Source organism: Gopherus flavomarginatus, chromosome 4 (assembly GCF_025201925.1).
Source record: "Gopherus flavomarginatus isolate rGopFla2 chromosome 4, rGopFla2.mat.asm, whole genome shotgun sequence".
Lineage (NCBI taxonomy): Eukaryota > Metazoa > Chordata > Testudines > Testudinidae > Gopherus > Gopherus flavomarginatus.
In genome coordinates, this window is record NC_066620.1 from 202,948,300 (window position 1) to 202,975,060 (window position 26,761).

The 26,761-nt window shown below is 43.8% G+C and overlaps 1 protein-coding gene across 4 annotated transcripts in view; it reads left to right on the forward strand.

The window, feature by feature from the left end:
* Positions 1-26,761, forward strand: part of RCAN2 (regulator of calcineurin 2) — a 194,104-nt gene that overhangs the window by 148,258 nt on the left and 19,085 nt on the right. For all 4 annotated transcript variants that reach the window (XM_050951001.1, XM_050951000.1, XM_050950999.1 and 1 more), the window contains 2 exons: positions 22,109-22,282; positions 23,620-23,791. In XM_050951001.1, the coding sequence (XP_050806958.1) occupies positions 22,109-22,282; positions 23,620-23,791 (346 nt within the window). The remainder of the gene's footprint in view (positions 1-22,108; positions 22,283-23,619; positions 23,792-26,761) is intronic.

A 26,761-nucleotide genomic window follows, 5' to 3' on the forward strand; every position in this document is an offset into this window, starting at 1 on the left:
TGTTAGTCTATAAGGTGCCACAGGATTCTTTGCTGCTTTTACAGATCCAGACTAACACGGCTACCCTTCTGATACTTTTCTTTCTGTGTTTCCACTAGGAATGGGTCAAGGGCTTCAGTGTCGGAAAGGGAACTCATGTAGAATGCACTTTAGTATTGCAAATCTGTTTACTTTTCAGAAACATTTACCCCCACTCACACACCTGCTGGAAGTGTCAGCTGATTACCTGCAGCCCAGACTGAGTTAAGAAATTAGAGAGAAAAAATGAATTCATAGTCCACATATTTCTAGAGCAGTGCAAGGACTGGTTTCACTCTTCAGTGTCTGAAATTGACGCAAAGCTTCACAAAGATGCATGGCAGTTGCAGTTTTGGACCAGAGCTTGCAGTTTTTACTCATTCAATAAGTCAGGTTGAACTCCCATCGAAGTGCAGGATTTAACCCTCTGCTCTTTATTTAGCCCTCTGTTCTTTATTTAGGATCATAAATAAAATGGTGGCAAAAAAGACCCTGAACCAGATTCAGAGAAGAGTCTAAATAAGTCTAGACAGAATCTCAAGTTGATGTAACTTCCACCTTCTTCCAGCTCCCTCGGTTTATATGTTGTTCCAGCTTAGGTTCCTGCTGCACTTCTGTACACTTACTTTCTCACTTAGGCTCATACCCATGCTATCAGTCTGTAGCTTGTATACACTTAGCTGCCTTACATGTTGTGACGCTTCCTGGGGGCATCCTAGGTTGTGAGGTTGTGTGCCCTTAACATGAGGAAGCCTTGTCTGTGCCTGCTGGGGGTCAGCTCGCCAATTCCATTGGCCACTGGCAACACAAGCCCTCTCCTTTCAGCCTACACAGGCACCTATCACTCTGCAGGTTAGCAGTAGGCATGCAGCAACCCCCTAGCCCTCCGAGTGTCCCCTGAAGTATGTAACCCATGGTCCACTGGACATTTGCAGTATTCACTGATCCACTGCTTCCAAAGAAGCAGGACACCCAGCTTACTAGTTCTATCTCAGCTCACTGCTTACCTCACAGACCTAAGATTTGTTTATAGTGAAATCAAGTACAAGTTTATTTAACAACACACAGAGATTCAAGTAAAAGCATTCTTACATAGATAGGATCCTATTACCCGCCAGCCCCAGCCCCATCCCAATTTTTCACTCTTGCCGTCACCCTAGGTGAACTATTAGTCACATATCTGACCCAGGGCATCCCTGTGTAATTCTGTGCACCCCCTGTGCCCTTTGCCAATTGCCACCAAGGAATCCCTGAGTCATACACATCACTTCAGAATTTGACCCACTGAGTATTGGTTTGTTTTGATAGGAAAAGAGGCTGAGGTAAATTAATCTCACCTTTATCTCAACTTCTTTTCCTGTTCTAAACAAACCCTATAAAGGAGTCTGTGTTAGTGTAACTCACACATTGAGAGAGCGGAAGAGAGAAGTACAGCAAGAAAAGCAACCAACAAGAGGGTTCAGTAATATGTAATTTAAACTAGGCCACCCCAAACTTTAACTTACATCTGCCTTGCACCTTCTAGCTAGTTTCTTGACATGTAACGTATATCAGTTTACACTGGCATATCAATAACGAGCAGTCAGTAGGGCTAAGGGAGATGTCGGTATAAGAGAGTCTATTATTTCGTGTCATGCATCACTTCAGGTTTTTGCCCTTCTAGCTATATTACACACCCACTTTCAAGGTGTTCACTGAACCTTACTCTCCTTTTCCATATTCTATTTTCCCCATTTGTATCACTCTTTTAACATAGGGAAAAAAGTGTAGTCTGGAAAAAGCCTAAAACATTTAATAAAACAATGGAAATTTGTGCTTTGCTGAATGCATCATGTATAATTTCCCTCTGAACTCTATCAAATCATAGACGTATAAGTTACATTGCCATGAGTCTAGCTCTCACAAATGGTTGGATCCCAATATCCAATCCCTACTTAGGCAGAACTTCTATTGAATTCAATATGGCGCCCATTCAGCAAAGTACTTAATCATGTGCTTAACTTTAAGCATGAGCGGTTCCATTGACTTCAAATCTTCAGCCACTTCCAATACTTTGTTGGATTAGGATCTGAATGTAAATTCTGCCAAGATGAGGTGGAAGATAGGGGAGTGTCACAGGGTACACTCATTGCTAAGGTGCCTCCTCCTGGTTGCTCTGGCAATTAACTCTTTCTAGGTCCAACGCCCCCTTCTGCTGATCGCTGCACACCATGTCGCCCCCTCTCTCACTCTCTGCAGTTCTGGGAGCTCCCCCTTCATGGCTTGGTCCTCCAGCCAGGTCACTATGTGCTTTCTCCCTTCCGGGGTACTACTAAAGTCTTTCTGCACAAACTCTCTCTCCAGCAGTCTTCCCATTCACTGCCCAGTCCATGCCACTTCCCTAGTGGCTGGCAGGGGAACCCGGTCCCACCCTCTACTCCAGACTCCAGATGAGGGACCCTCTAATCAGCAGCCATGGTCTGCACACTCCTAAACCTGGCTGCCATTCCCTTGAGCCTTTCTCTACAACCTCACCCCTAGGTTTCCTTCTTTCCCTCTCTAATGTTCAGAGGCTCCCTCACTGCAGCCTCTTTCTGCTGATAGCTTCCTGGTTTCATCCTAGTCCGTCCTATTCCTTCTCAGCTGGGCTCCATCATTCAAGGAATTACTTAAACCACCTAATTCCTCTTAGCTGTGGCCTGTCCAGTTAATTGGTCCCTTCTCAGGCTCATTAACCCCTTCTAGGCTAGTGTGGGATAAACACTCCATCACAGGGAGCTAATTCTAGTCTTGCAGTTGTGTTGCATTGATGTAATCCAACTGATTTGCATGGAGTTATCCCGGTTCTACACCTAATTGATGTGAGAAGAGAAACAGGCCCAAGGACTTCAGGAATGGGCCGTAAAAGGAGTTCTGTATCTCATAAGAGGTACCAGCAGAGCAAGATCTATTGTGCTTAAGGAACAGTGGAGACTACTGTCTTGTTCCATATCTTATTTCTTGTCCATCTTTGGGAAAAGGGTGGAATTCTTTTCCACCCGTCCCTTGCCCCTTTCCAATATGTGTGTTTTGATCGGGGGTGCCTTAGCCTAACCATATGTGAAATTAGTTTATCCTGTTTCCAGTTGCATTTAGAATGTACTTGCAATGTTTGTCCTTCCTAGGTATGTTATAATAAATCACACTCACCTTCTCTGGAGAGTTCCACATTATTATTATTATTATTATTTATTATTATTATTTTATTTATTATTATGTATTTGTTATTTGATTATGATGATTTATTTATATTGCATCTAGGGCCCTGAATCATAGAACACATTGTGCTAGGTCAGGGGTCCCCATCTAAATGCGCCTGCGTCCTGTCCGGCGGTCGAGCATCCGCTGAAATGCTGCCGAAATTCCGTGGCATTTTGGCGGCGACACCTCTGGATGACGCCACTTGCCACCGACAAGTGATGTCATCCAGAGGCGTCGCTACCGAAATGCTGCCAAATTTCGGCAGCATTTCGGCAGATGCTCGACCACCGCCACGGTCTTTTGTCTGGCGCCTGCCAGACGAAGAGGTTGGGAACCACTGTGCTAGGTGTTGAACAAACAGAACAAAAGAGAGTCCCTGCCCTGAGGTGCTTGCAATCTAAGTATAAGAGGAGTTAACAAATGGATACAGAGTTGGGAGCATAAGGAAACTATGAGAGAATACCGGTCAGCGTGATAGACAGTAGGCACAGCACACCAAGTACCTAACCATTATCTAGCCTTTTGTAGGTAGTATGACAAAGGAGAGTTTTAAAGAGGGAACTGACAGAGGACAGAGAGATGACTTGGTGTCTATTTATGAGAAGCTCTTCTGCTGTGACTGAACTGTAAGTGCTGGGGCAAAGGAAGAGACACTCTTAGCCTGGGCAGTATTATTTTTTACCTTCGCTAACCCGACTGTGACTCCCAAAGAGTCTGAAACCTTGCTTCTAGTTAGGCCCAGCTCTCTCAGTATTTGAGCCTAGACTTCAGCAGTCTCTCTCTCTCATCCTGGCATATCTTGTGAGAACAAGAACTACAGCTGAGATGTTCTCTCCTACCTACCTCAGTGGAGCATTTGTGAGGATTAATTTGTGATTGTAAAGTGTTGTGGGATCCAGCTAGTAAAAGAGCTATAGTAGTAAATGATATTAGTATAACACAGAAGACCAATTGCCTCCACTGTCTGACTTTGCAGAGGGTAACTTTCAGTGTGTTTTGGTTTGGCCTTTCAAAATTCAGGCAGGTAGGCAGCATCTTTTTTTGATTCTGCTGGTGCAGTTATTTGCAGTTGTACACTTGAGCTTCCCCCATGACTGTGATGGGGAAGAACAGCTGAAATGTTACAAATGTTGATCACGTTGGGCAGAACAGTAAATCAGGAATGAGCAAGCCAAGCTTTTCTTTTTAAATTGTTCCATGTTTTTTCCACAGTTTATCTTTCTTGTCTAAATGGAGTGACAAAGTCTCAAAACGAATAGCGTGTATTTAGGTGGTTTTATAACATTACAGCTCCTAGTGAGGTTATAAAATAGCAGTGCAGCCACAAAGCAACATTCTTCTGCTTGTAGTTTTCTTTTGATCGTGTTTCCTTCTAGTATTTATCATTTTATTCGCATAGGCCTGATCCTGCATTTCTGACATCAATAGGGACCCTGCAAGGGGGGGAGGAGCAGAGCTAGGGCTGTAGCCTGAGCCCAAACATCTACACCACAGTTAAACGGCCCTGTAGCCCAAGCCCGGGTCAGCTGGCACTGGTGTTTAACTGCAGTGTAGATGCATCCTTAGTGTTGAGAGTTCCATTTTGCCAGAAGAGCGTAATTGTCGATCATGGTGGTTGTCCCAGAGCTTTAAGTGACCTTTTAGGTATCCTGGGCCCAGGGGATGGAGTGCGTTAAAGATAAGGACCAAGACCTTGAAGTTGGTTTACAGTGGAGCTGTGAAGCTAAATTTAAGTTTTGTGAAGCTCACTGATACGAACAGCACAATAGAAGTACAAAATATTAGTTATATTACTTCTTCTCCTAGGCTTTAGCATTATGAATCTGAAGAACTTTTATATGGTTTCTTATAATAGATAGAATTGTGTTCAATAACTCTGGTTTCTTAACTAAAGTTGTCTTGCTGTTCTTCTTCCACCTATTACTTTTCCTAGCCTTATTTTTCCAGAGGAAGCCAACTGTTGCTGTTTTGATCAAGTGAGATCCTGTTTGCTAAGAAGCCAGTTTCTTTCTTCCTTCCTTAACTGTTTGTTGATTAGGATAATCGCAGTCTTTTGATTTCTCATCTCAAAACAGCCTCTGTAAGTGGAAAGCAATCCTTCCTTATGTTACAAGTTGTTTGACAAGCCTTTATTAGTTGGATTCACATTCTTTCAGTAGCATACCTGGATCCACAGCCAGCGCTCTAATAGGTATGTTGTTGGATGAGGATAGGGAGATATGTTGAAATGCCACTCGACGTTTACTGCACATATTATCTAGCCGTCATGGTTTGGGCTTGCACCAGAACAGATGCTCCTTCCACAAGGACAGCCCATGAGCATCTTTTCTCCTGCCTTGAAGCTCAGCTTAATTTTTCAAGGTGCTACTTCCCAACTGTAACCTATGAAGGACTCCCCAAGGCAATAAACTAACCTTGAATTCCACCACAGACCCACACTCACCTTTCTCCTTGTCAGCATAAGGGATCGTACAGTAGAATCAAGCAATACAATGCAACACAGTATTCAGGCACAGAGTCTGATGCAGCTTCCTGGAGAGCTGCGAACGCCAGTTACACAGAACACTTCATGTTTCCTAGCGCTAGCAGCAGGACTAACAAGCCTGTTCCAGGTACTGTTCACCTGGCCAGGTAGTTTGCCACTCTTGAAATAATGTTATGAAGGTTACAGTATTTTCTACAGTGTCTGGAATCTCAGAATGCTTCAGACATGAAAGTTCTTCTGCTTTTCTACTGTATCAGCTTGTACTCTTGTAAAGAGGAAAACTAAGCCACAGTGGGTTTGTTAGGTGCGGGGAGGGGGGTTAGTACAATCATAGGGGTGCGAAATTGAATTGAGAACTCTCCAAACTGTATTAAATCACCCCCTTGGCACTGCCACAGGAACATTTTATTTTATCTTGAAAGAGCCTTTGGTTTCCAGATGAGCGGAGCTGAGCAGAACGTGCGTCATTTTGTGAGGTAAACAGGGATGTGAGCTGGTTAAAAAGAGAAAAGGCAATGCAGCAGCATTCTCTGCCCCTGACACTTGTCAGCCTCTCCTGAAACGCAAATATGAGTTTCATTACGCACTTGGGCAGATAGTATCTTGGGCCCTTTTATTGGACTGCTATATTGGAAGCTGAACACAAAGGCATGCTGGAGCCTAGGCAGTCTGGAGTTCTTTTCAGCAGGCTGATTTCAGAGCTATACTGAAACCATTCCTTGGCTAGCTGCCCTGTGCAACTGATTGGGGTTTCTGCTGCTTCACCAGGGCACTTCACCCTTACCTCACACTGGTACCTCATTCGTATGTGGCTTTGTCACAACCAAAACCATGTATATGAGTAGCCACTGCCACATCCCATGGCTGCAGAAGCTTCCAAGGAGCAGCTGTCCTGCACCCACCCCAGGTGGGAGGGGAGAAGGATTCCATCCTATATCCCATTGCAAATTCCCTTTTACAAAGGGTCCACAGAGTCTTTACTTCCGCAAAACGTCTGGTTATGAGATTGTGAGGTGACAATGTGTGCTTTCACCCTAAAGGAATAAGTGGATGGATGCCTAACACATTATTAATTATTTGTATGCATTATCGTAGAGCCTAGGAGCCCCAGTCATGGGTCAGAACTGCATTATGGTAGGTGAGGCACAAACACAAAATGCAAAGACCCCAAGGAGATTTACAACCTAACTAATGCAACATGAAGATACCCAGAAGCACCCAAAAACTATAAAGTATTAGGACATGAAATAAACATTAAAGTAAAATGAAAAAAAATTAAATAAAGGATTATTTTCAACTGCCTACCTTGATCGTGCTAGTGTGAGCCCTGCTATCCCAAATCAGTGGACCTGGGCTTGGAGACTCACTCCAAAACGCTGTTTAGACATCCCCTGCCTCCCTTGATGTGATATCCAGAATTTCTCACACACAAAGATGATCTTAGGCTAAAGCGTACATGTCACTGGTGCAGGAAACATGCTGATGGATATACTTCTCCATTCCAACGCAGACAGCAGCTCTCGACCCGGATATTGATATATGCCTGTAATGTACTGCATGAGGGCTCCCGTTTTAAGTTAGTGGGAATACTGGGTGCAGAGACCCAGTCTAAGGTCCCAGAGTTGAGTTCTAGTGATCGGTCGGCTTGCTACCCTTTGCTATGGATAGGGTGGGCAGGAAGACTTGGATAGGATGGTCATGGAGCAGATGTGGAGCCACTCCACAACTGTAGCTGTTAGGCAGGAAGCTTTTGATACAGAGAAAGATCAAACATAAATTCAGAACTCTCAAAGACCCACGCGTAGACCTGATCTGTCTCTCTCTGTAATTCATAGACTCACTGTCCAGGATGTGTCAGTGACTGAGTGGGACTGTGTACCTCCTTTATACTTCCTTTTAACTTCACAGCCACCATCCTTCCCCTGCCCCCACCTCACATCTTGAAGAACTGAGAATGAGGTCCTGCGAACCTCTTAACTACCATCTTAATAAGCTTACTAAAACTATTTTAAACCCACCTAGGGCTTCATGAGGGGGTCAGTAATGGCTCTGCCTTGCATTGTGAAATTCCATGATAGGATAGAGGACTTCCTTCGTAGAACCAGCAAGGCTAATGATAGTCCGTTAGACCTTTGTCTACCATGGCTGTTCTCAGAAGCTGCAGTCATTTAAGGGATTTCCACCCTTTAATTGAATATATCCCAACTCAGTGCTCATCTCCCTGTTTGAAGCTCTTGACATATGCTTAACTTTTGAAACCAGTGTCTGGACTGATCATTAAAAATCCACCTTTTCTTAGGAACTGTTTTGTTGTCATAGGAAAATTTTATACTGAAAGTAAGAGAGAATATTTCAGGGGAAAACATATCATCTGACGGTAATCAGAAATTGTACGTCTTGAATCAGAATGCTCCCTTCTGTATGCGTTATTTGGATTTTTAATAACTAATTACATATAAAAATGAAAAATCAAAGCAGACAATAGATGCTTTGAACATTCACTTTGATCATATACAAAAGTCTAGGAAAAGGAATAGATTAAAGTTTTAAACGGCAGCTGTTCCATAAGTCACAGTGTGAAACAAGGGTGGTAATGGGCATAAACATACCAAATAATAAATTCACTGAAGTCAGCGGATTGATTCCATTGATTTCAATAGGCTTTGACTCTAGTTCTAAATGAATAAAATTCCAGTAAAGCTGTCCATGAAAGAAACCGGTGTATTAGGTAGAAATGAAGAATATTTTAGCATGTAATGTGCTGTTTGGAACAGGGACTGTCATCTTCTGTATATTGTACAATGCCTAGCCATGGTGCTAACAATGTATCGTATAATTTTTGTAAGACCTTTCCTTTCTTCCTTCTCTAATACTGCTCTTATTGTCCTCCACTATCACCCTTATCTATGCTGGTAGCTACTTCTGCATACAACTATTTATTCACTATTGTTTGGCGCCCATTGTTAACTGTTGGTTTGGACTAATCTCTGTGTGGTAGTGCTTTACTTTGTGGATAATTTAACTGTTGTCAAATTACAATGGAACATTGATAAACCTATGAAATATGCACTCTAAATTGAAATAATTATGGGTGGCCCAAAGCCACAAATTTGCTAAAACGGTCACTCTCCCTCTGAGCAGTAGTAGTTTTCTGGGCCTTGCAGATCAGTTTCCCACTGAAGAAGAAATCAATGTGATGAAGCCGGGAGACCTCACACCAGAATGGAAAGAGTTAGATTGTTTAGGGGCTCAGATAGCCCTGCCCTGCTATATCTGCAGCCAACAATAGGCCTGGAAGAAGGAGAAGAGAAGGAGAGAACCTAGCTCAGTTCAGGGATGACTGGCAAAGAGACAGGAACTAGCTACCTCCCTGCCAGAGTAAAGGCATCAGTAGAAGCCTGACAGCTGGGACAGCCACTGGGTAAGAGGCACTGTGTCCCTGACCGAGGGAGGCTGTTGAGGAGACAAAGGAGCACAATGCATCTGAGTGAATTGGGTTACTGAACTGTAGAGATACTGTGGGGTTAGACCCTGCCAAACTTACAACTGCCCCATCTGGAGAAACCTGAGGGCTGCTGCATGACACTGCTCAAGGTCCACAAGGGGGCGCTACTTGAGTTAAGCCACTATGACTGTTTGGACTATAGGAGCGATGCCCCAAACTTAAAAGACAGCAATAGGAAGTAGCCCAGGCCAGTGAACTTAGACTATCTGCTAGGAGGTCCCTTTTTGGTGGTTGCTTCAGACAGGACTCTGGGTTGCTTCAGACAGGGCTCTGGTGGAGCAGGAGGGCCTGGATCCTTCTACCGCATTGCCTTAAGGACTGAGGCACCTTCTACCACATTGCCTTCAGGACTGAGGGAAGCAAGGGGCTGGAAGTCAGGTGTGCCAACCACTAGGGCGCCCAGCCCTTCAAGCACCCTGTTACAGGATATTTTCTTATAATCACTTGTTTATTTACATTGTGTACACCAGTCCTTGAACAGAGGTGATAACAAACAGCACGCAATCACCCATTTTTAGGGATTTCAGCCCAAACACCAGTGCTGAGTTCCCAGGAAGCAACACTGAACCAAGAATTGACTCTAGTTAGAGAGATTGAGGCAGAGAGCAAAACTGTTGCTGTTCATCACAGCTCCCTCCAAATAAAATGCATCACAAAAAGGTAACTACAGTACAGTATTTCTTCCAATACTGTACGCAGTTTGCATGCTCAGAAAAAGAACGTGCGAGACTGAGTTACAATGCCATCTGGGACTCCCACCATACCAATACTCTTTTCCTGCAATTTTGAGGGAGAAAGGTACAAATGTGGGAATTAGGGAATGGATCTCACAGTTGCAAGTGTTACTAATCTGATGATTTCTTGGTGAGTTGTGCAATTTGGGCTAGTGTGATGATGCCACAAGAAGTTCCAGCCCTCTCTTGAATTTCAGCCCTGTCTGGGGGGAAAACTGCCTTTGACTGGCTGCCTTCCCCACCTGCCCATCTCCTGGGGAAGATCAGCCAATCAGAGCTGCTGCAGGCAGCAAGCAGCGCTCTGCCCCCACTCCACTAAGGAGCCAAACTCATTCTCCCAGCAGGGCCGCTCCAGCTTTTTTGCCACCCCAAGCAGCGAAGAAAAAAAAAAGAAAACCTGATTGAAGGACCTGCTGCTGAAGACAGAAGAGGAGCTATTGAGCTGCCGCCGAAGTGCCACTGAAGGACCCACCGCCAAATTGTCACCACAGACCCGGACGTGCCGCCCCAACTATGGACGGACGTGCCACCCCTTTCTATTGGCTGCCCCAGGCACCTGCTTCCTTTGCTGGTGCCTGGAGCCAGCCCAGCTCCCAGGAGGAGAGGAGGGAACAGAAAGAGCCTGGTTGCTCAAGGTTGTTCTGCTCTCTCCTTCCTTCCTCTGAACAATGAGGCAACTCCGCTCTGCTCTTCCCCCCTCCCCTCTCCGTTTCTGCAACACCAGGCCTGAGAAGGAGGACGCCACAGCAGTTGTCCCCCAGGCCTGGGAGATGGGTGTGAAGAACCCCAGGAACTGCAGGCAGGGTAGGGGTGCGGGTGGGGGTGGGGAGGTGGAGGCAGATCTAATGAGAGAGCTCGGGGACAGAACTAATTGCTGGGCAGGGGATGAACGGGCAGATGTGAGGTTGAGGGGACACAGAATTAATTAGAATGTTGGTGATGGGGAGAAGCTGGAAGCTCTGTACCATCTGGCAGCCCATGAGCATTCCTGCAATAGGTGCCAAAATCTCTTTACTCAGCAAATCTGGGAGAGTTCGCAACACTAATTAACGCTCTTTCTCGATCTTTAGGAATGTGCGGGGAAGGGGAGATTTCAAAACTCAAGACAGACCAAAACACACAATGTAATCTCAAGAAAAACCACCAACCACCACCCTCAATTTCATAATTTATTGGGGTCTGACTCATGATTCTCAACTTTTGGGACTGGCAATACTGTTAAAATAGAAAGTGTCTTTACTGTTGTTTTTCAGCGTATCTTGCAATCCAAAATTTTAAAAATATTGTATAAGAAAAATTAAAAAGGCAAACTGAGTTGGTTATAAATCTTGTCTTATTTACCCAAGACACTTGAAGGGGAACTTGCATCAAAGGGATGGAGAAAATTTGTATATCTCTTCACAATGCATACAATGTACTTTTTATAGATCAGAATGGCCCTAAAGGAGTTTTAAAATTCTATTAGTGAAATATGTACATTTGGCATATATTAAAAGTTAGAGGCAATAACAATCGAGGCATAAGGCATTTCCTGCAGATTAATGACTAGGTGGGAGGAGTTTGATGGGTCATGATGCAGCTGAGGGCCATTAACTTGCAGTTGATGACTAATGCGCTCTGCTGAGGTCGTTGTTGTTCTCAGCTGAAAAGGAAGCAAACTCTACATATATGTTTTTTTTTTTTTAAATAGGTGCTGCAGTTTCAGTTTGTACAGTACGTACAGGGCACTTTTGCAGAATGAATGCCCTGTTTGGTACTCAAATAGGGAGGCTGATTCTGGTCTGACTTCCACAAGTGTAAATCAGAACTGGCTCCATAAAGCTGACAAGTGTAAAACTGCTAAATATTCAGAATAAGGCCCAAAGTGTTTTCATGATCTCTCAATATTACATTCAGCTTCCAGTATTAATCAGTCAGCCTTTGTGTAGCCATTTCAGTCTGTCTTTTAATGCCTGATGAGAATGTGTACTGCTAGTACACAGAAAGGTGTACAGAATATCTTTACATTTACTGTCCATGTAATCACTGTAATATTTTTATCTTCTCCATTATTTGTGTCTATTACTGCACCAACCAGTGGCCGAAATCAGGATCAGGATTCCATTATGCTGTCTAAACATAAAACAAGACATTCCTTCTCCCTCGCTGGGTAATGGTGATGGAGATTCTACTAGGACAATGGTTTTTAGATTTCCAAAGGGGTCTAACACCTCTATTTGAGATTTTTTAGTGGTCTGCAAATGAAAAAAGGTTGAAATGCACTGTACAGGAGGTTTAAATTACAGGTTTTTCTTTCTTTCTTTGTCGTTGCTGGGTTATTGTTACTAGCTCTATGGAAAGGGCCACACACAAGTAGCCATTTGCAGTGCTAGTGAAAAGTTTCACAGGTCCTACAAACCCAAAAATTATGCTACATATTCTTGAGCACCATATTGTGGCAACAGAATCTGTGTGCGGTATGACAGAGACACTGAACTGAACTGGGCTGCTGCTCATCCCATCTGTTGATGTATTGCTACCGTCCAGTATAATTGTTCATTGATCTTCATTATCTCAGTAGAAAGAACAGGAGTACTTGTGGCACCTTAGAGACTAACAAATTTATTTCAGAATAAGCTTTCGTGGGCTACAGCTCGCTTCTTCGGATGCATAGAATGGAACACACAGACAGAAGATATTTATACATACAGAGAACATGAAAAGGTGGAAGTACCCATACTAACTGTAAGAGGCCAATCAATTGAGGTGAGCTGTTATCAGCAGGAGGAAAAAAAAACCTTTGAAGTGATAATCGAGATGACCCATAGAAGGTGTGAGAAGAACTTAATATGGGGAAATAGATTCAATTAGTGTAATGACCCAACCATTCCCAGTCTCTGTTTAAACCTAAGTTAATTGTATCTAATTTGCGTATTAATTCGAGTTCAGCAGTCTCTCTTTGGAGTCTATTTTTGAAGTTTTTTTGTTCCAAAATTGCCACCTTCAAGTCTGTCATTGAGTGGTTAGAGAGGTTGAAGTGTTCTCCCACTGGTTTTTGAATGTAATGATTCCTGATGTCAGATTTTTGTCCATTTATTCTTTTGCGTAGAGACTGTCCGGTTTGGCCAATGTACATGGCAGAGGGGCATTGCTGTCACATGATGGCATATATCATTTTGGTAGAGGTGCAGGTGAATGAGCCCCTGATGGCATGGCTGATGTGATTAGGTCCTATGATGGTGTCACTTGAATAGCTATGTGGACAGAGCTGGCATCAGGCTTTGTTGCAAGGATAGGTTCCTGGGTTAGTATTTATGTTATATGGTGTGCGGTTGCTGGTGAGTATTTGCTTCAGGTTGGGGGGCTGTCTGTAAGCGAGGACTGGCCTGTCTCCCAAGGTCTGAGAATGAGGATCATCTTTCAGGATAGGTTATAGATTTTTGATGATCCGCTGGAGAGGTTTTAGTTGGGGGCTGAAGGTGATGGCTAGTGGCATTCTGTTATTTATTTATTTGTTATTTATTTATCTCAGTAGGTCTTCTTGGCAATCTTTACAGTTGCTTCTGCTTTGATGTGGAGAAGATGTCTGCTCCAGTTCTGATGATGCTGCAACCTACGCAAATTCCCAACAGGCAAACTAAGGTCCATTATCTCTGAAATTCTGTCAGGCAAGCTGAGCTTGCAGCATTAAATAAAAGAAACAACTGTTGTATGTAAGGGATTGATTTCCCAGTAATCCACATAGTACTAAACTATCATGAGTTTGATTTCCACTATATATAAGTCATGCCTAATTTGCTCCCTAGTTGATCAGTTATTTCTTGCACCATGAGTGGATCCCATTATTGATTCACGAGAAATTTGTTGCAGACATTGCACTGGATTATGAGGTCTTTTACGTCCCTGCTCTTGTTTGTTCATTACAGAACTTCTCTCATAATGTTGTGATCTGGGTGTATGTAAGGGAGTTTGTTTACTTAAATATGTATTTTTAAAACTGGGGTGGATGGAGCCTGGGATGGATACCTTTTTTGTTGTATAAGTCAATATGAAGAGCTGGACTCAAGAAGCCATTTGCAGGGCATGACAGCAATCTTGTTGAACCTACTAACTTGGGAGTTGTAAATAATGCTCCATATTCTTGTGCCAGTAGATTACACTCTATATATTATTACTCTCTTCTTGTATGTGTGTGACACACACACAAACAATGTTACGATAACACTATTAAGGTTGCAAAATCAGAATTTAGGCAATGCCAGAATTAAAGTTGCCTGTGTAGCTCTTGTTATGCAGTATGATACCGTCTTTAATTTTATCATTGCATACTGTTTTTCCCACAGGACACCAGCTTCATTCAGTGCACATGTGCAAGAGAGTTGCACAGGCAACCTTAATTCTGGCATTTCTTAACTTGAGAGTGTTTGCCTTTGCAGCCTTTATAATGTTTTTAGCATAGTTTGTGTGTCTGTTTCTGTACCATCTCGAGGGGGAGATGAGACACTTTACCAGTGCATTTTGCAGAGGTTTGCTGTCAGCAGAGGAATGGTGAGACTCCGGAATCTTGAGTTCCATTCCAGTGTCTGGAGCGGAGTGTGCTCTGATGGGCACAGACTCTTCTCTCTCTCCCAACTTCCAGTCCCTGTTTCCTTCTCTGCACCTCCCTGCCACCCTCCAGTCCAGTCCCAGTTATGTGTCTACCCACTGCAGGCTCCTGGTGCCAGCCTACTCCCTCCCCCAGATCCTGCTCTTGTCCCCTCTTCATTCAAATCAGGCAGCTTCCTCCTCCATGTTGCCTGCGTGCCAGCAGCAGGATCAATGAGAGCACAGAAAAAAGAGGCTCCCTACTCTCAGTTCCTGTGCAGGGTTCACAGCTATCCAGAGTTGCAGTTGCAGAGAAAGTCCTGCTCAGCTCCCGGCAACCATGGGTTATAGAATGCGCAGTGCGAACAGAATCTTTGGGGAATTTAGCTGCAAAGCTCTAGCAAGTCTGCTGACTATATGCAAACTGTGAATTTTTATAGGCTTATAACTTGCACAAATCTGGCCAGATTTTCACAGAGATGGCAAAAGGCACATCCATGACACAAAGGCCACCCCTTGCCAAATTTCAAGTCCCTGCTCCAAAGCATGGGATTGTAAGAACTTCCCAAAGAAAAAGTTGCCAGTATTTTGTTAAACAATGTGTTTTTCACTAGCTTCACTCTTGGAAATGGCTGAATTGCTAGAAGTTTAAAAAAAAAATCAGCCTGAGGCAGACACCTGGTATTGATAATTAGAGCGCAAACAGTTTAAAGTTTTGAGATGTTTATAAGTGTAACCCTTCTGCCTCTCTGAGTTGGCAGCAACAAGGGCCGGGTTCAGTATCCAGGGGTTCCGTTTCAATAACACAATGCAAAACCGGCTCGAGCCCCCACCCAGTGACCTGGGACAATTACATACCACCCCCCAGGCGCCTCTAGGAGGCAATACTTCCCCTCTCACAAGCACGGAGTCTGAGTGTAGCAAAATCCTTTTAATAAAGGAGGGAAAAAATGCGGCATCACATTGGAGAAACACCACAAACAGGATTATAACAAACCATAAGCAAAAACCCACCTCCAAGTACGTTTGGTAATGTCCTTTCCCTCTTAGGGTCTTAAGTCCAATCACCCCAAAGTCCAACAACCCGAAAGTCTCTGATCAGTGCCACCCCAGAGTTCAAAAGTTTATCTGCAGAGTTTTACCCCCCTAACCTGGGTGGAAATGGCGGGGGGCACACACACGGTGTTAAAGGGCACCTTACATGGGCCAGGGCCAACTGCTCCACCTCTCTGTGGAGTTGTGCTGCAGCCTTCACCACGACCAGCTCCACTACACCAGCTGTGCCCCTCCTCCAGCCGACCCGTGAGCCATTCCAGCTGTCCCCGCAACCTCTCCACTCCGCTCACTGCTTCATGGGCTGCTCCAACATGCTGCAAACTGCTCCGCTCTGCCAGCCGCTTAGCGATAGATCTTCAGGCTCCCCCACTAGTTAGCACAGCACTCAGTGATCTCAGCTCAGTAAGCTTAGCTCTTTTAGTGATTTCAGCTTGTAGTAGGGGAGCCCCGGTGCTGGTGCACCATTGGCCCAATGTGAATTCAGCTCAGCAGCCTCTAGATGGACTCCTAATGGAATCAAAATTAGCTCTACTCTTCAACAGTGGAGAGAGGAGGATGTGAAGTTGGTGTTCCAGGCTCTCAAAAGGGGGCCCATACCATCAGGTACACACACCAGTCCCCAACCTCTCTCATTTCAATGGGTTTTGGCACCCATGTCCCTTGTCTAGCAAGTGCTCCTTAATTGATATTGAGACATCTCTGTTATAAAGCAGTCTCATAGTTCCTCATTCACATAATCAGGGTGACAACACTTTATTCCTCTTGTCCCAATAACAAAGAAATTGGGGATCCCAGAGCTGTCAAAATAACCATCCCAGGCTGCTGTGGGCTGTGCTAGGTGGAGTGGGTGTGCCATGCAAATACCTAAAATTCCTTTCCACATTCCCCATAATTCACCATCAGATGTCAGGGTAGAGCTCATCCTGACTCTGCTTACATCAGCAACTTAAAACACTTGAAAACCTAAGAGGGAGTGTCAGGCAACCTTATAATAGGTGGTGCGACCAGCTCCACCACACACACAGCATCTTTATACAATATTCCCATAAGCCTGCAGGTCTTAGTTCTGTCTCAAACCACACACCTATCTCCTTCCTTCCCACGCACCCTGGAGAATCTCCTATGGGTAAGGGTAGGAACTGGCATTTAGGCAGTGAGGACATATTAGCAGCTGAGCAGGATGGAGCAAAGAAGCCAATAGTGGAATATAAACTATGGAGAAAAGAGCCACTGAGGTGGAAATGGAGGAAGGAGACAGGCAGGGAGGCAGGTAATTCTAATGCACGTGTGCCAGGAAGGCCTCATAACCCTCACTGGGACATTAGTTTTGGGTTTAATAATTAACCCTTTAAGAAGCATATTGTATTGACAGTGGGGACTCTAGCAATGCTAGCGTCTCCTTCTGACGCTTATGTGCTGTATCTGCTGGGAAAAAGGTTATACTGAAAAGTGTTCCGCTCCCCACTCTGTCTGTATGACGAACAGATCAGGAGGGGAGTATTGATTAGATTTAGATTACATCAGTTGAATTTTTCATATCTTCTTCTGCAGCCTTTCCCAGTTATCTTCTCTAAGGGGTCAGGAATTGTTTTGGCCCTTTAGAGCTAAAGAAGATGAATCTCAGGACATGAAGTAAAATTCTAATTTACACTGGAGATAATTCAGAAGTATCAAGGCCAAAATTGGACTATGAGAATAATAATAAATTTTCTACATGACATGAGTAACCCTGGGTTTAAATCAGAGATACAGAAATCGAGTGGAAGAATCCAGAGGGGCCTGTTTTCTTCTTGGCACCATGCCTTTTATGAGACATAGTAGTCTGGACAGTTAACTTCAGCAACCAACCCACCAGATGCAAATGCTCCTGAACTTCGGGGACAACAGGATCCAGATGTGAACTTCACAGCTGGTGTCTGATATCTATGAGCTAACCCAGGGATTGGCAACCTTTGGCACGTAGCTCGCCAGCGTAAGCACCCCGGTGGGCCAGGCCAGTTTGTTTACCTGCCGCGTCCACCAGTTTGACCGATCGTGGCTCCCACTGACCGATCGTGGCTCCCACTGGCCGCAGTTCACCGCTCCAGACCAATGGGGGCTGCGGGAAGTGGTGCGGGCCGAGGGATGTGCTGGCCACCGCTTCAAGCCACCCCCGTTGGCCTATGGGACCGCAGCCAGTTGGAGCCGCGATCTGCTGAACCTGCAGATGCGGCAGGTAAACAAACCCACCCAGCCCACCAGGGAGCTTACCCTGGCAAGCCACGTGCCAAAGGTTGCTGATCCCTGAGCTAAACCAAAATCCTGATCCAAAAAACCTCTCAGTCTTACTTGGGAGAACCAAATATCCACATCCAAACTTTACAGCACTGGACCAGCTCTTAACAAAATTGTCTTTATGCAGCATCAATGTGCTTTCCCTCTGCACAATGCAATACAATCAATCTACTGTTATCCCTTTTAAAAGGAGTCACCTTCTTAATAAGGAGCACATGGCCAAGTTACATTCTGCTTCTAAGAAAGACTGGGAAGTTCCTTCTCTTTTCAGTGCCTAACGAGAGAGGGTCTTTTGTATTGTTTTGTTTAAATGACATCCTAAATGATTCACTTTTTGCAAACACAAACTACTTTGTGACACCAGGGAGTTTGCTCTTGTTGTGCAAACTAAACTTGTGGGGTCGACTTGCCCTCTGCCTGCCAAACCAGAACGGTTTTGTGTTTTTCACTCACTTTGGACAGGTGTAAAAGACTGTACAAGGTGCAAAGCAAGGAGGAAGGAGGCATCTTATTAGAACAAACTTCTTATGGGGCTGAAGGATGTGTGAGAAGCCTGCATTTGCAAGAGAACCCAGACAACTCTGGCATTTAGCCGAGCCTGAGAGCTTGTCCTTGAATAGTCTTGTGATGTTGAATAATTTCTATTTAGCTCTTTGTTTTGGCAAAGACAAAAGGCATGATGAGTGGTGGTTAGTCTCACGTTATGCCCAGTGTCTTGTAAATCTACATCTGGCTACAGTTTCTCTTCACATATCAGGCCAGATCCTCAGCTGCTGTATATTGGAGCCAGTGGAGCTATGCCAGGTTACACCAGTTGAAGATCTGCCCCATAGAATCTAGCTCTAGAAGAAACCTGTTAGGTCACCCAATCGAGCTCCCAACCAATACACCACTATTCCTCATGGTACAATTTTAGTATTTCCACTTGCATCTGGAATCCTGTAGAAACGTATTTAGGATTCCATTAAACCATAGTGTTTTGTGAATTGCACTAAATTTCATGTATGCAGTATAGTTGTAGCTGTGTTGGTCCCAGGATATTTGAGAAAGGTGGGTGAGATATCTTTTATTGGACCAATTTCCATTGATGAGAGAGACCAGCTTTCAAGCCACACAATGCTCTTCTTCAGGTCTGGGAAAGGTACTTTGAGCTCACCGCTAAATGCAAAGTGGAAAGATGGTTTAGCATAAGTAGCTAGCATATATTCCAAGGGCCCATTCAACGAAAAGAGTGGCCCGTTAACACCTTTGCAGTCATAGGACAAAAATGAGGAGGGAAGAGGAGGGGTGGGAGAGTTAAGTGGGTTACAGATTGTTGTAATAAACCATAAATGCAGTGTCTCTGTTCAGTCCATAATTTTTAGTGTCCAGCAGTTATGAATTTAAGCTCCCAGGCTCATCTTTTGAAAGTGTTGTGCAGATTTCCTTTGAGAAGGAGGACGGATAGGTCAGATATAGAGTGATAGCTCTGTGAAAAGTGTTCACCCACAGGTGACAGGGTGTTTTTGTCTTTTATCATTTTCCTGTGTGAGTTCGATCGAGAGCCTAGTGATTGTCTGATTTCACCCACATAGTTGTTGTCGAGGCATTTAGTGCACTGGAGGAGATATGCCATATGTTGTGATAGGCATATGTAAGATCCATGGATGCTGAAGGGAGTGTTGTGAGGGGTGTTGATCATTGTAGCATGTTCCTGCTGTGGAATAAACGAACTCCACTCTCAGGTTGGAAGCAACAAAATCAGAGACATCTTTATTCAAGCAATTGCAGGGGAAAAATACAGCTGGCAGAGAACATCTCTGCCTCAGTTTCTCCAAAATACGAGCAAAATCACACAAGCCATTTATTCCTCTTTGTGACGTGCATTAATTAAAAACATCTGCATTTTATTTAGGCTATTTGCTATCTATTTTAGTATTTTCTCACATTCTTTTCTTAAAACATTGTTATTTCAAGGCTATGTCAACTGACTATTCTGCTGTTTTCCACTCGCTTCTGATGTGAGCCCTGCTTTTACAGGTCTCGCAATATTAGGCTAAAACTTAGCTCAACAGTTGCTCTATCTCTATGGGTATGGCTACACTTACAGTTGTACAGCGCTGAGAGTTACAGCTGTCTTCGTACAGCTGTGTAGGGAAAGCGCTGCAGTGTGGCCGCACTGACAGCTACCAGCGCTGCAGTGTGGCCACATTTGCAGCATTTGCAGCGCTGTTGGGAGTGGTGCATTATGGGCAGCTATCCCAGCGTTCAAGTGGCTGCAACGTGCTTTTCAAAAGAGGGGGGTGGGGTGGAGTGTGACAGGGAGCGTGGGGGAGACAGAGGGAGTGGATTTTTGGAGCTGACACTGTTCTCAGCTCCCTGCCCTTCAAGTTCTAAGGACTGGAAGATACACAGCACCTACCTTCAATCATTTTAAAAGTTTTGACCCCTTCCCCCACCCCTCTTCACTAAATGCAAATTATGCACTCCTAAATAGCCTTCAGACCACATAAGCAGCTGCTCAACACGGACTCCCCTCTCTCCTCAAGCAAACAGCTGTGAACATTCCAAAGCAATTCCCCATCCTCACTCACTCGCTGGAGCAAAGGGCAGCTGTGTTTGTTCTTTAGATAAGTAGCTCCGGGGAGCTCGGAGTTCAGCCATTCTTCCGGTTTGATGTGGACAGGAATTCTGGGATACCTCCTAATACCCTGGAGGCCAATAACAGCGCTTTTGGTGGCCACACTTGATGAGCAGCGCTGCATCACCAGCGCTGCAATCATTACACCCCAAGCAGACCAGGTGTACAGCCAGTGCTGCAGCCAGGGAGTTGCAGCGCTGGATGTGCCTTGCAGGTGTGAACAGTTACTAAGTTGCAGTGCTGTAAACCCACCACCAGCGCTGCAACTCTCCAGTGTAGCCAAGCCCTAACACTTAACTGGCTGCACTTCAACTCTCTCTTTCTTTCCCTGCTTCCACACTGCCATTGCCTCCATTAATCTCTCTCTCTCTCAGTTTCTTACCAACTTGTTTTGGGCAATATGGATTGTATTAGCAATAAAATATTAGAAGTGACAAAATTTGCTCTGATCTGGGCAAAATAAAGGCCCAGCAGAATTATAGATGGGATAGCAGAAATCAGTAAATTACTTGCTTGTCCAAGATGCTGTAAATGCATCCAATTTTTTTTTAAAAGTCTAAGTAGCAGGCTAACTTCACCCCGGCATAACTCTGATTTCACTTTCCTACATGTCATTTTGTGTTATGTTAAAGTGGACTATACAAAAACCCAACTTTTATAGAGTTACAGAGAATACATTTATTTTCTTATAAATTGGTGATTCATTTAAATCAGGACCATGAAATTGACGGTTACTGTTCTGATAATCCGTTTGGATGGCTCACTAAGGCTCTATCAGTTTTTGTGTGTCTGATTTCTTTTAATTGATTTTGTATGAAAAAGCAAGCAAGAATGGAACGAAAAACAATGGACTTTATTAACTTCAGTGGGCTTTGGCTAGACTGTAAATGCCAATAATAGATACCATGATTTGCATATATGTGGAATAGTTCATAGTTTTTAACACAATACCCATGGTTGATCATTTGGGGATTGATGCACCTGAGTGGATGTAATGGGTAACAGCTGAACAAATAGAGATAGCAAGTGGCAAAGTTATGCTTCAACACAGAGCTGGAAGGGAAACTAATAGAAGCTCAGTAACTGTTCTGGACACACAAAGAACCAGACCACGGCAGTCTGGATCAGAGCTTAGTTTCCTAAGAGGTTGCGAATGTTTCCTTCCCCCTTTCCTTCCCATGACCTGCAATGAAAAGGACTTAAAAAATAACAGACCCTGGGGAGATGTGGTCAGTTGACAAGAGGAGGCATTTTGCATGTTCCAAATGTCAAAATATGCCCTGTTCTTGTTCATTGTACTAAAACTGGAGAAACAAAGATAATTTTGGATACAAAATGATACCTACGTCTTTTCAATAAGGTTACTGTGGACCTGATTTACCTCTCACTTACACTAGTGTGATTCCATTGGAATTACGACTGATATACACTCATGTCAATGATGTCATTCGTTGTTTACACCCTGACTTCTAAGAATGACCATGACCGTCACAGTGTTGCTCGATGATCATCCATATAAACAGTTAATCGCATCAGTCTTGGTTTTTGTCATTCGCTTTCATAGCAAGTTTCAGATTTGGCAGGACAGAACGCAAAGTTGCTCCTTAACGTGACCAGGGCCTTTTCATTTACAGGAGAAGTTTGAGGGCTTGTTCCGTGCCTATGATGACTGTGTGACGTTCCAGTTGTTTAAAAGCTTCAGACGTGTGCGGATAAATTTCAGCAGTCCTAAATCAGCTGCTCGGGCCAGGATAGAGCTGCATGAAACACAGTTCAGAGGGAAGAAGTTAAAACTATACTTTTCACAGGTGAGAACCTTTTGACATGAAAGCCTTTCTCTCCTTACGTCTTAATGGGTAGCTGCTCTATGATCTTGTGTTACCAAAGAAACACTGTTCTATAAAATCAGATGAAAATAATAGCTATGTTTGAGTATTTTAAAGTGAATGGGCCAAATGTCACTCTTAGTTATGACAGTGTAAATCTGGATCAACTCCTCTAGAGTCAGTAGCATTACTTTGGATTTACACTGGTACACATGAGAGCAGAATTTGACCCTGTATTTTTAACACTCATAAAAGGCTCCGGTAACATGGCTGAGTTTCCTCAGGTCCAGACTAAAACTGTGCACTCTTTGTAGAGTCCAAATGTCATTCCCTGGCATTCTGATTTATTAACAAAAAGATAGTTCCAAAATTATACTTCATGTGCCCTTCCCTCTTCTCCTCAGGACCTGCCTGTCCCAGGCCCTCGCTCTCTCTTCCAGAAGGCTACCCCCACCTTCCTTGTATTCAGTAGTGAGTCTAAGCCACTCCTGCCCCAGTGAGTACATAGTAAACCTGAAGTTCCCTGCAGGGTTCTGAAACCTGCTAACAGGATGGGCCTGCAGGAAACCCCTCCATTCTATTACAGTACCTCCGGGGGAGATGATTTCTGATTGAACAAAGGTGTGTAATCTAGCAGACAAAGGCATAAAGAGATTCGTCTTCCACTCACTAGAACTAGATGAATTCAGACTAGAAATAAAATACAGATTTTTTTACAGTGAGGATAATTAGCCATTGGAACAATTTGCCTAGGAACATAGTAGATTCTTCATCACTTGAAGCCATTCAGTCACGATTAGATGTCTTTCTAAAAGATAAACTCTGGTTTAACCTGAAGTTACGAGTTTGATGTAGAAATTACTGGGTTAAATTCTGGCCTGTGTGATGCAAAAATTCAGACTAGATGGTCACAGTAGTTCTTTTCTGGTCTTAAAATCTATTCATGAACAACTCTGCAGGTGGAAGCCCTGCATTTATCTGCAGAGTAGGAACATTATGGGCAGAGGTTCATGCAGCCACACCCAATGTGCCTGCCTTGGAGGAACCACCTCTAGCAGGGATGAGATGATGATTCTGTTCCCAGGCCCATGCAGTCCTTAGCCTCTCTGCCAAGACTGCCAGCAAGAGTGCTCGTTGTGGCAGTGGCCTTTGTGATTTGACAGCTGTGCACAGGAAAGTTGACTGAGACTCGTCACTCATTTCACAGATGCTGCCAAACAATCAGCAGTATCTGCTCTTTGAAGTTTGTGACTGTCTAATCATTGTTCCATTTGCCTGCCCTACACTAAAATAATGTGTGTTTCTAACACATTTGAAAGGTTCAGACCTCTGAGACAGATGGGGACAAGCTTCATTTGGCTCCACCGCAGCCCGCAAAACAGTTTCTCATCTCACCTCCAGCCTCCCCTCCCGTAGGGTGGCAGCCAATAGATGATGGAACACCAGTCATCAACTACGACCTCCTTTATGCAGTTTCTAAACTAGGACCAGGTAAGCGTTGCGGCTCTCCTGTATGGGAATGTGTCGGCGTAAGCAGACTGGAAACAGAGTGAAGATAAATAACTAAGAATGCAATTCACCCTTGTGCAGAGAGCCACGCAAGGCTTATATACTGCTTAAATTCAAGGGTCCATGTGGGATTTAAGTAATTTGTAGGCCTGGCACTGGCTCTCTGCTCGGGATGAATTTTACCTATATGCATAATTATTCTTTCTTAACTTCAGTCATTGTGCTTGGTGCTGTACAGGACACAGAGATATGGGTCCTGCTCCCAGGAGTTGACAGTCTAAAATGCAGACTGGCATCAGAGGAGAATGCACGGACAGACCCCGAGGATGATCACACAGAATGTTTCCATTGCACTGGTTTGCTTTTAATGTAGGTGGGAGAGGTGGGGGGTTATACACTGGATTATAGAATGGCAGGAATAAATGCTGTTGATCAAGTTCTGAGTTCCTCACAACAAATACAATCAGGCCTAGTCCTGCAAGATGATGTACTTCTTCTGGGTGGTGTGAGCTCAATGGGGACCCCAGGGACCTAGCCTCACCCAGAGTCAGGTCCATTCTGAGATAGCAAAACGCACCAGAATTCTGAGTGTGACTCTGTGGGGATTGTTCATTAAGAGAATTAACCAGTGAACAGCCCCCTTCGGTTACAGTGGGGAGACTTGAAAGAAGTGTGAAGAAGCTATTAGGTGGGGGAGTCAGTTGTGGTCCCCAGGAAAGTGGAAGGCAGACTGACAATGTATAACCTGGTTTAATGTGGGCAGTGGGGTTTAGAGATGGTTGAGAATTTTTTCACACATTTTTCATTGGAAAATATCTGTTTCTTTATAAGCTGTTCATGGAAAGAGTCCGTTCAGACAGATTTCCCGTTTTGGGGGGGAAAAAAATCAAAATTGTCAAAACAGCCCATTTCAATATTTTAGAAATGAAAAAGTTCTGTTTTTTCAGGTCCAAATGATTTTTCATTTAGAAATACAAGGTAATTGACAGTAAAACAATGCGTGAAAAAATATAAAAAAGTCTATATCAAAACCAAACATTTAAATCAAACAGAATCAAAAATTTTTTTTTTCAGATTTTTGGTTTGGGAAAATTTTCAACATTTCAATGTTTCATCCTCTTTGGAATGAGAATGTTTTAAAAAATCTTAAAAATTAGCACAGGACAGGAAAACCATTTCCTGCCCAGCTCTAATGTGGATGCCCCTTTACTGTTCTGGGAACAGCTACCATTTACAGAAGCCTTGTCAGTGGGACTTCATTGAAACTGCCCTGCCAAACAGGAGTCCATGGAGGTACGGGGCTGTCTCCACCTCTCCCGTGCCCCACAGGCACCACGAGGGTTGTGGGACTATCCCATAGCTTTTAGCAGTGGGGACCCATACACCCACCTTCCCTAATGGAACAGAGGGAAGAAATCTGCAGGAGATGAATCTCCAAGACATTTCCTCCCTCTTAGTCCTCTCTTATGGGTTTTTCCTGCAGATGGGGATTATCAATCCATATATTACAGTCCATTATTCCCAGCATCAATGCTTTACGCTTCTAAATAAAAGGAAAACAAAGAGTCCTCCTTTCCCCTTGCTGCAGCGACATTATAAATGGAAACATGTAAATGACTCCTCTAGCTAGCTGGGTAATAAATCAATTCCTGGAGCAGTGAAATGTGAAATATCGCTCATTATTCTGCACTCTGGGACAGTGCTGCACGAAGGTCATATTCACTCTCATTTAAGGAGCCTGCAGGGAGCAATATGAAAAGTCATTGTCTGCTCTTCCCCCTCCCCGCCGGCTTTGCTATTTTTAGCATTTGTTCAGGAGATCAATTTTAGTTAACTGCAGAGGAGATCTTAAAACAGCACTGCAGTCCTCAGTTGTGCTCTCGCTATATTTAGTATTTCATTAAAAAAACAACACAATCCTCTGCAGACCGTCTCCTTTGAAACATGCTGCCCTGCCATTGCAGCATCTTATGCTCATTGTATCCAACAGGTCTCGACCCTTTTTAAAAATCTTAATTGTGGTTTATTTATTCCCCAAAAGGAAGGGGTGTTTTACAATATGATTTCAAAGAGGTAACAATGAAAGGGCCTGGATCCCACAACCCTTCCTCCCCTGAGTATTCTGATTGGGTGATGTTCACCCCATGCAGAAATTCAGGACAAGGCCCAGGCGCCACTTAAGTCCCACTTACTGTTTCGTGCCAAGAGTGGAAGTACGAAAGCTTACATGGGAGCTTAGTGGGCTTGGCAGAGTTGGGTTTTTATTTTTATATTTTTGTAGTATAATGTTGACCGATAACATCCAGGTTTCTTGTAAAGCATTTTTTAGATTTTTCTCTGTTTACATTTTCACAATTACAGGAAATTATGGAGAGTTCAGACAATTTAATGACGCATGCTGAGATTCAAAAAGTTAAAGCTTTGCAAACACAAATTGTCAACATCGCAGGTCACAATATACCAATTAAAATATCCTTAAACCAGCAAATCAGACCTGTTTTTACTTTCATTCACTAATCTTTTGTAATCAGCCAAATTCAAAAGTCTAAATCACTGGATCTTGATTCTTAAGTTCTCAAGCAGCATTTTGCTTACTTTGCCGATCGTATATTTTGATTATCAATGGAAATATTTGCCATCAGTTTGTGTATGCATGGTGAAATCGACATTTACGGACATTTACAGATAAAAATCTAATCCTTCCAAGCCTAGATTTCAAAGGTGCATAGCTACGCTTGTGCTGGTCTTCTGCACAGGACGAGTTTCACCCACTGATTTCACTGTGAGTCAAGTCCCAACACTGGACCTAGACAATTTTTAATCCAAATAAAGTGAATAAGCTGCAGAATAGTAGTAGTAATTATAGGTACCTACGGGCAAATGTAGCCTCTGCCTTCACAGAAGCTCCCTTGCAGCAGAACCAGTGAAGTTACTCTGGGCAATGGGAAGGGC